Source organism: Ambystoma mexicanum, chromosome 1q, assembly GCF_040938575.1.
Source record: "Ambystoma mexicanum isolate Mex_15411 chromosome 1q, UKY_AmexF1_1, whole genome shotgun sequence".
Taxonomy (NCBI): domain Eukaryota; kingdom Metazoa; phylum Chordata; class Amphibia; order Caudata; family Ambystomatidae; genus Ambystoma; species Ambystoma mexicanum.
The window spans coordinates 581,962,595-581,973,091 of NC_090922.1; the positions used below are offsets into that span (position 1 = coordinate 581,962,595).

Consider the following 10,497-nt stretch of genomic DNA (forward strand, 5'->3'; position numbering starts at 1 on the left):
CAAAGTGATTTTGCACTACTGAAAAGTAACTTTGCACTCCTGACACAAACCCTGATTCATGGAACTGTGCAAAGTGTATTTTTGCAGTGCAAAGGCAGTGCAAAGTTCATTTTGTACTGCAAAAATTACTTTGCACAGTTCCATGAATTCCAGTGTAAAGTCACTTTGAACCGTGCAAGAAATTCCACTAATCGGGCCCTAAGTGTCTCATTAGCCTTTGACATGGGTGACATCATGGGAAGTGAAATCACAGATTTAAAACACACCGTAAATGTGATAAAGCTGAATAATAAATAGCTATTAAAGTAGATTGCACACTATTTTAGCTACCAACCATATTTGAAACTGATCTGCCTTTATAGGTTCATGATATCGGGCAACACAGACATGGGTTGCTGCCTTCACAAACCAATACCGTCCCATATTACAATTTACTGCCACATTATGCCAGTAAAGCCTTGCTGCCAGGCATAGCAGCCATGCCCTAAATACAGCACTACATTCTCAGGTGCCACAATTGTATTTCAAGTGTAGCCAAATGTCGGTATGGCCTCATACACCTGTTATACACAACAAAACAAAGCAGTCTAGAAAACCCCAATACTTTTTCCCAATTGAAAATCGCATTGCTAAATACAAGATCATTAAATATGCATACCCAAGAAATTCACAATTACATCATTGAAGAAAACCTGGCCATCCTATGTCTCAGACATGGTTGCACGAACCAATGGGACCTCGCATTGAGATAGCAGTCCCCTCAGAATACACTACTTTAAAAACTGGGAATCTGGAAAAGGAGGTGGTGTGGCTATTATAGCCAGACAGAGCCTTAAACTATTCCCTGTCCCCATAGAATGCACAGGATTCGAAATACTGCATCTGAAATTCTCTCATACTCACAAGAGTTGCACAAACATCATAGTGGTATATAGACCACCCTCGTTGGTCTCAGAGTTTAACGAAGAACTGACCCAAATACTAAACAACCTTAAAACCACTAACACAGGCACTGTGCTCCTCGGTGACATCAATAGGTGGCGAGGTAACACCTTAGACAAAGAAGCCATCAACCTAGAGACTGATATACAAAACTGCACCTACAAGGTAATAAACAAGGAACCTACATCTACCTCAGGAAACCAATTAGATTGGATTATTACCTATAACGTCAATATGACAGAAACAACAACGTACCCATGTATTTGGTCAGACCATCACAAAATCGAAAGTAACCTTGTCCTAAAAACAAAAATCGATAAACCAAATAACATACCCAAATCTGTACAAGGCAGACATTTTAAAAAAATCACACCATTAATACTATCACAGGGAATAGACCTCGTAATGAACACCATATCAGATGAAGACACATGTGAAAAAATTGTGCAAACTTACAATACATGCTTCCAAGAAATACTCGACCTCCACGCAACAAAAAAAGAGAAACAAATTAGAGCAAACATAAACCACCAACATTGGTTTAATGAAGAATCCTTAACACTCAAAAGAAAGAAAAGGAAATTAGAAAGAACATGGTTAAAAGCCCCAACAAAAAGAGATGGAAGGACACTGAAATCCTCTACAGGACAAAACTGAAAGAACTTAAAAAGAACCACTATAACGAGCAGATTGTCACAGCGGCAAACTCCACAGGGAAATTATTCCAAATACTAAAATCAATCAAAAAACCGAAATCCCTCTCCCCACCATTCCACCCTTCAGCCGAGGACTGTGGAAAAGTCCAAACGGCCTTCTTCAATAAAATCTCTAAAGCTCGAGAAAACATAGCTAACTGCAAGAATATCAACCCCCCCTTCCGGCTCCCTTTACAAGAGGAATTTGCAAAACCATCTAACCCAAAATTCCAATTCGCCCCAATATCCATGGAAGACATGGAAAAAACATTGACTAACATGAATTGTACATCCTGCCCTGAAAATGTGATACCTCCCAAATTAATATTCGGCAACATGCAGGTGTTCACCCCATTTCTCAGAAGGATGGTTAATGCCTCCTTCAGAGACCGCAGTGTACCGGCTATCATGAAAACAGTTACAGTAACACCCCTCCCAAAAAAAACAGAATTAAACCAACAGGACCCTTCTAATCTTAGGCCAATTACGAACTGCAACTTTCTTTTGAAAGTTCTTGATAAGATAGCTACTGAACAAATGCAGAGCTATGTGGATAGAAACAACCTTCTCCATTCAAAACAGTCAAGCTTCAGAGGAGCCCACAGTACACAATCCGCTCTGTTGAACCTCCAAACTGAAATGCTGGCCATACTGGACAAAGGCAAGTCGGGCTTACTTATTCTCCTGGACCTCTCGGCAGCTTTCGATTTTTTGGCTCATCGGAAGTTCCGGGAGGCCCTGGAATTATCAGGTAATTGCTCCCACGAGGCTATTGATTGGGTGTCTTCCTTTCTCCAAGAAAGACATTCCAAGTTTATAGGGGGCGAACACGCCTCTTCAACTAGGCCTGTAGACTGCAGCAACCCACAGGGGGCAAGCTTCTCCCCGCTGCTCTTCAACCTATACTTGCGCTGTTTATGCACATTGCTAACACAACTAGGCGTATTTTTCACCAACTTCGCCGACGACACGCAACTGATATTGGAGCTCAGCGGGAACTATAGCCAAGACAGTGAAAAACTATCTACTCTATACAACTTCATAGAAACATGGATGAAGGCAAATTGGATGTGCATAAATGGCTCCAAGACCGAGCTCATGATTTTTGGGTCCACCAGCGCCAGAAGAAAGCTTGACACCTCCTACTCCTCATTTAAGATCAAAGAGAGGGTAATCAAAGTTTCCGAAAAAGTAAAGACGTTGGGCATCTACGTACCTGCATCACTGGTGGCAGAGGCCCAAGTTGCCTACCTCAAAAGAAATTGTCAGTACCATCAAAAACTACTCAGAAACATCAGACCTCTGCTCAACAAACAAAATAGTACAACAATTGCCAGGGCCACCATCCTCTCTAGACTCGACTACGGAAATGCCCTCCTACTCGGAGACAGCACTAAGAACATAAAACAATGTCAGACAATTCAAAACAATGCCATAAGAACAATAACAGGCAAAGCCAGAAGAGAACACATTTCAGGTTTAGAGGAGGGACCTCCATTGGAGTGCCATAGAAGACTGAATACTATTCAAATCCTTAACACTAGTCCACCGCTGTCTCTACGGAAAGGCACCTGAATATCTAAAGAAGCAATTCTCCTGGTATGAGCCAAACCGTAACCTGAGATCCAGTAACAAAGGACACCTATGTGTACATTCCGCAAGAAGAACAAATGGCTTAGGTATTTCTTTTGCTATTAAGGCTACCATCAAATGGAACAAATTGCCCCTGAACTTAAAAACCGAAACAAATTACCTAGCCTTTCGGAAGAAACTTAAGACACAGCTCTTCAAATAAAATCCAAATCCCTAGCGTAGGCCTCAAACTCTAACCTTCATCTCTGTTGTCCTGTCACTAAGTCCTTCGTTTTATCGTAAGCGCTCTGATGCCTGCGGGTTGCAGCACTATATAAATATACAAATAAAATAAATAAATAAATATTCTAGTCATCGTGTGTAGGATCATCCATGAAGTTGGTTATGATTTCTTTTTGATGTGTACAAATTTGATTGTTAAACGACATATAGGGTCTGATCTATAAAAATGTTTTAACATGGGAAACAGTGTTAGAAAATTAATCGAGATACACATTAATAATGAACGTGTGGTTTTGGAAACACAGTGTTGCATGCTGTTTTTATGTTTTTGTGCCCTGATGGCTAGCATAGCTATTCCACGATGGTTTCCAGGCAGTCTGCGTTCTCAGCCTCCACCCAGGTGCTCTGACAGGTCCTGAAAGGGCACCATAGAACTGGGGCACGAAAGGAATAGCTTCCAGAACTCAGCATGGCCTGGCTGGCACCACTTAACTCTAGCTCAAAGCCATAGCAACTAATCTCACTTTCGGTTCTTGTTTATACCATCTCCCAAATATATAAGACAATAATATGGATACGATTAGAAGGGGGACTATTAAGGGTGCCCTTGGGAGGATACAGAGAGAGCGTACAGAGGGTTGCAGGCAGGAGATACAGGTTACGGGGAGAAAGCTGGACGCAGACTGTGAAGTACACAGGGTCCTCCATGCCCTCCCTAGCTTGCATCCCCTGCCTGCCCATCTCTTTACAGCCTCTCTCCATGTTCTGCCAAGCCTACCCTTAATAGTCTATCCGTCTAATTGAATTCATACGTTTGTATCGTATTACAGTGCACTCTTGTTGTACAGCACACACAGAAGGGGACTAACAAAGTGTGTCAAAAGGAACCAAAATGGACTTCTGTCCTAACACTGGAACATCAGTGATTTGCGGCAGCCCAGGCATGTGATGTAATGGAATGGATCTATGTGTATTCACCAAATTCTGGTGGGGGGGACCTCACTGTGAGATAGCTGCTGCCCAAACCCATCTCGCTGGAGAGACCCTGTTAACCAACTCAACCTCCTTGCAAGTGTAGCCCCTCGGCGGTGAAATGCGCATCGCTTTTTTGGCTTCAGTGCTGCCAATTCTCTGCTATCTCTGTCAATGGGGGCACTGGCGTACCTCTTGGCTTGACTACGCCTGCCACTACTGCACATCCCTGCCAATCGGAGGGTGCCCCCTACCACTGCTGCACACCCACATCATAGGGGGCATAGACCCACGTCAGCTTCATCCCACGTCCCCTTGTGGAGTGCGGGACTCCTGCCATCTTTGCCTATCTCCCTCCTGCTGCTTCTACACCCTTACCCATAAGAGCATTTGCACCACCTACTCAAATCTTGCAGCAAAATAAAGGATGGACTATTCTGCTGTGGGCGCCCTCACTGCATATGGCAATACATTTGGGCAGCTATCCCTTCATGTGGCTGGATAAGAAAAAGGGCGGATTCGACATGAGAGACATCTAGTGAGTCAGTCCATTGGACTATCACATGTGCTTCCTCTTGAGAACTGCCAGTAAATACTACAGCTTTTTATCTAGTTTCTTACTAAAACTGTTCCGTCAAATGCATCATTTTGACCCATCATTTTGAAACCTTTCTTGAGGTAATCCCCACAAAATCCCTTGTTTGGAGGGGGAAAGTGTGCTCTTGATTGCTTTGCTTTCTCACTCGTATTCGGTCATCTATGTCCCACCTGTTTCAAAGTTCAGCAAGCACTGCTGGTACCTTGCCTGGATCCCAGGAGTCATCTTTGTGAAGGCGAACAAGCATGTTGCCATTCCCTGGGCTGTCTGCACAGGTGATTGGTGAGAGCACTGTTTGTTGTAGAGAACACGACTGGAAAAGTGTTATAACAGGTCCAAGAGACACTAAAAACTCTAATGATTAAATGTTTCAGAAAGTGTCCCCCAATACTGGTTAACCACCAGGCTCTTCCTAGAAACCACCTTTATATCATTGAAGAGTATACCCCCACCAGTCACACGCCAAAGTCAGAGTCAAAATGACAGCCCGTTGTTCCCCAGGACTACTTAGCATTTGGTTTAGGAACACCCCATCTTTCCACCATGATTCTGTAACCCTGCTGTCTTGAAGCACTTCCAGTTTTGCATGCTCATATCGGCCCTTCTCACAGCCTCTTTTCAATTTTTATGAACCATGTTAATATACAGGAATGTTGTTTGGAAACCTACATGTGAACTATTGTATGCTGCACTATCCGCCCTCCCACTGTTATCTATTTCCCACTGTCTCTGTCCTTTCCCATGCATCTTCTGCCTTTATGTGCCTTGGAACTACCTGTTGATGTTTTTTGTGCTTTACAAAACTCAGCAAAACAGTACAACAAAATATACAAGTATTATCTAATAAGTATTACAAAAACTATATTTGGATTGCACATTCAATTATTTATTTTATTTATAGAGCGGGGAAGAACAGGCGCTTTTGATCGCAAAAGAACATACAATAGATAAGATATCAGATTTGACGGGAAGCAGCAAACTTCTTACAATGGGGTTTCAGTGACATTCTGACCAGGTTGTGGGAGTAAATGGAACAGTCACGGGGGACTGTGCAAGGGTGGGCTTACATAGATTAAGTGGAGCTAGGCGTACTATGGGACTCAGGTGAGGCCATCACTATAAGGAATTATACCATCTGCACGTGGAGTGCGCGCTCACCTGGGCTTTTTTGATTTTTTTGAATGAAAATGAATGATGGGAGATCAACCTCCGCAAATGTGTGCGGCCCTTCCACACACCTTTTCCCTGCTCACCACATGAAACGCATAGTCACGTGTACTCCCGGAGGACACAGCCTACAGGTGCCGTCTTCCCCTGCCATGTTCAGCTGGAATGTGACAGCCACAGGTACATCAAAAGCATCTCAAGAAGGGGGAAGGCGACACCTTCCTCCCGCCATGGGTAGCCTAATTAAAATAGCAAAGGCTCCATGGATCTGCCTTGTTCTATTGTCTAAGTTCTGTGTGGTGGTGGCACATACTAATGAGAGTTAATTGAAGCAGGCCTGGTCACAGAAATTAACAATGGCCAGGAAAACTAACACCTCTTCTTTGATATGCAATTTGTCAGCTTGACGCTAGCTCCCACCCCTCTGTACGAAGGGCAGTGAGTGTCATGTCTAGAAGAACTGTTTACAGTAGGCAAACTCCCTTTCCAAGGGACAAAGTATGTGATTTGAAGGAGACAGAAGTCTGTTCTCAACACAAACTTCAAGGGAGAGTTGTGCTTGGATCAAGAGCCACAGAGGGCTCAGTTAACCAGAGAGATACTTTGATCGACAACAGACAGAAGAAAGGGTGGGACGGAGGAGTACATGTTGTCACCCCTTACATTTCCTGTTGCAAAGCACTCTGGTCCTCACCTTACGCATAACAGAAGATTGTTGGTAGGGACCCAGGATTGGCTCATTAAGGTAGGCTTTGCCTGCACCAATCACTGGGCCTATTTGGCTTTAAAAAAGGGTGGCGCCCCTCACTTACTAGATCATCCAATGACTCTGAAAAAGTAAGAAGGACTCATTTGGACCCTGGCTGAAGGTACAGTATGCCTTACATCTTCCCCCAGTGAAGGAAGGCCAGGATTTCCAAGATGGAAGCAAGATCTCTCCCCTAAATATCTCCCAGGGAACAGAGGGTGATACCGGACTCAGATGACCCGTCCAGCAGCTCCAGAACTGGTACCCAGCCAGCACACACCGTGCCCTGTTAGGTTTTGCCAGCAAGCTTCCTAGGAGGGAAGTGCCAGAGAGGCTCTGAACAAAGGACAAAGCTGTTGCCTGCAAGCACTCTCCTCAGCTTCAGGCTGTCCACCTTCCGCCACGAGCCCTGCAAAGAAGCTAGGAGGAGTGCCACAAAAGCATCAACTAGCGTCCATCTTTTAAGGACATTTGCGAGGCAATTGAGCCCTTGCACCGTGACTGACTGCACCAGTGGCTGTTGTCAGGCTGCAGTCACTAAAGCTGTCCGTCCAGCCTCTCTTGCCGAACAGCCTGCTACCTGATACCCGTAGCTGTCTTCCATCTTGAACTCTGTCGCAGGAGCTGCAATGCACCCTGGAACCGACCCGACGCTGTCAAGCATCAAGAAAATCTCAAGCACCAGTTATATTGTGGCTCTTTACCCCTGGTCCTTCTCTAGTTAAGACTGATTGCTTTACCAACTACCTGCCTCTCAGTATCGAGAGTGCATCCCTTTCTTTGTGAAACTGTCTGTCCTCTGTGTTCCTTTACAGGGTGGGTTGTATTTTGTAGTGTGCTAGAACTGCCTGTTGTAATAATAATAAGGTACATATTTTTATACAACCTTGACTGGACAGTCCCTTTTATTATTGGGTAATAATTGTATGTTCGCTGTGTTGCACCTAACCAACGATCCACGACCTTGCAGAGATAAGCCTGTTGTTCCATGCACGTTACCAAAATTGAACAAGGAGGTTTATCTTTTACTTGTGTATCCAATCTGTTCGGATCCCTTCTGCTGTACTAGAGGTGTGAGGCTGATTGATGGTTTAGAAACCGATATTCATCCCTGGACCACTGGTGCCCCAGAAGTTGATTCGTCACAATCACACCCACTTAGAATGCAGCCTCTACTTGTGGAGTGTTGTAGCTTCTCCCTCAGAGCGCAGCTCATGAAAAGCGCTGACAGCGGGTCGAGCAGAAACTGAGGGGGCAAGGAGGAGGACAAGAGGGCAGGGAAGGGTTTAAAGTGCGGGAACATTCCTGTGCTACCTGAAAAGAACCCTGTACCCAATTGTATCGACTTTATACTCGACAGTTCAGGTTAATGTAGAGCTACCTCCCCCGAAAGCTAAGAGAAGGGACCCAAGATGCTGGGAGTAGAATTGGAAGACAAAACGCGGCATTACACGTGCATATTAACCAAATATTTATCCTTCAATTCAAATTTTAAGGCTGCACAATTGTACGAAGATCTGAATGCTAGTTGCTCCAGGTGTGGTACAACCAACAATGGCTATATGCACATGCTATGGCAATGTCCCCCGTTAAGGGACTTTTGGTCTAATGTTTGCGTTGAGCTGTCTTTAATGCTGCACGAGGTAATGCCACAGGACCTCGTGTGGTACTTGCTTGGTTGATATGATTAAATGCCAAAAGTGAACTATAAGTTTCTACATTTATTTTCTTAATCGCCTAAGGGAGCTATTTTAACAGCTGGAAGCGACTGGAACCTCTCATGTTGGAACACTGGTTAGCGGACCTGAGCTGTGCCAATCACAACAGGGAGACGTATCTATTATCACTGATGCCCTCAGCTAACCGCCCATGTGGGATGCCTTCCGTGCTTACCTACAGTTAAAAACCGCGCGTGCCCTGGACACTCTGTGAACAGTGACTTTTGCAAAAGCCCGCTCTTTTTGTATTCATTGCTCTTCAGCCTGCAGCTCCCCGAATGTGTGGCTGAGGCTCGAGATAATACGGCCGAATTCAGAGAGGATCTTTAAAGAGGTCCCAGAGCAGTTACCACCCAGCAGATTCCACAGTAGAAGATATGATTGCTATTAGCACATGAGTGCTAAGCCCTTAGCTGCTAATAGTAATTGTTACCAAACAAAAGGTTTAAAAAAAAACATGGCAGCGCATAGCACCTGTTGGAAATGTAATCTGGGGCTGTGAGGCTGTGAATGGAGCCTCTCTTTCGTTGCCAAGATGTGGGGTGTTCGGTGACAGGCAGCGGTCGGTTGGCCTGGTCAGTAGGAGAGTGCCGCGGTATTGCAGCAGAACCCAGAGGTAAGAAGGCGTGGTGGCAGGGGCTGCAGTGGGGGCCGGAGACTGAGGGTATTAGCTGGGGCATGCTGAAGGGGGGAGTGCCCTGGGATACAGTAGAGGCAGGGAGTGCTGAACGCGGGCTTGCATTTGTAGTTTCAGCCTGTCTGCTACGCTACCGGATTGCTCGGCTGTGTTTCGTAGGGGGCTAATAAGCACTATTAACCAGATCCGCAGTGAATAATACCACAGTGTAATCACATGATGAATGTTGGCTAGTGGTCTTCGGTCAAATCAACATTACCTCTTGGCCATCTCTACAACAATTTCTGCATCCACAGCTAGCAAGCGTTCCATAAGGGAGGCGATCACTCTACCCTTAACATCTATCGAGCACCATGCATCAAACCTTTGTGTTTCAATATCCCTCGCCTCTTGGAGCCTTCCGGGGCTACCAGGGTTCTTCTTGAAGCACCATGAAACAGTTCCTTTGTGTGCGGTGTGAAAGTTTCGGCACTCGCTCTCTAATTGTCTTCTAATTATCAGTGAATCACATCTTATGGAAAGTCATGAATACCTGATGCTGAAGAGGTAGGGGCTGGGTAGTTGTCGGGATTATGTAGAATATATTGGCATGACCGGGTTTATCGGTCCTGGTCTATGTTTATGACCTGTGAGCATGGGTGGCATGTTTGTCAGGACATCCATTGGTACAGAATCTTCCCTTTCTCGAGTAGCCTATGTTCTTGTGGCAGTTCCAACACATGAGTAAGTCATGGCTCCCCAAGTCCGATTTTCAATTCAAAGTAAGGGTCTCAGCTGATTAACAGCTTTGAGTCCTTCTGCCCCCATAGGAAATCATAATAAGAACCAACTTCTGACTGACCTTGAATCTCCAGAGTCCACCGATGTCTTCGGTTCTCTCGAAGCAGGTGGGCTCCAGCCCCTCGTCCAGGCAGCACTTGATGGCAGTCAGTCCACTGCATCCTGCACCAATCACTGCTACACACTTTGCCATCGTCAGCTTGTATCAGGGTAGAGTTGGCGAGAAGAGCCCTGAAAACAGAACATAGTCACAATGTTGGAGATGCTTCAAGGATTTGGGAGGAAAACACACGGGTGGTTGTTCCGTGCTCGCAAAATATTCACAGAGTTCAAAGAGACACTACCCCAAGAGCTCTCCCGCTGCACCAAAGAGCATGATTTTCAGCAGCTCTTCTTTTCTGATACATAAAATGCCATCTTGTATA

General features: G+C 45.1%; 1 protein-coding gene across 1 annotated transcript in view; it reads right to left on the reverse strand.

Moving 5' to 3' along the window:
• Positions 1-10,297, reverse strand: part of LOC138521732 (flavin-containing monooxygenase 5-like) — a 452,642-nt gene extending 442,345 nt beyond the window's left edge. The window contains exon 1 of the mRNA XM_069634778.1: positions 10,134-10,297. Within this exon, the coding sequence (XP_069490879.1) occupies positions 10,134-10,265 (132 nt within the window). The 5' untranslated portion in view covers positions 10,266-10,297. The remainder of the gene's footprint in view (positions 1-10,133) is intronic.
• Positions 10,298-10,497: the final 200 nt, after the last annotated feature.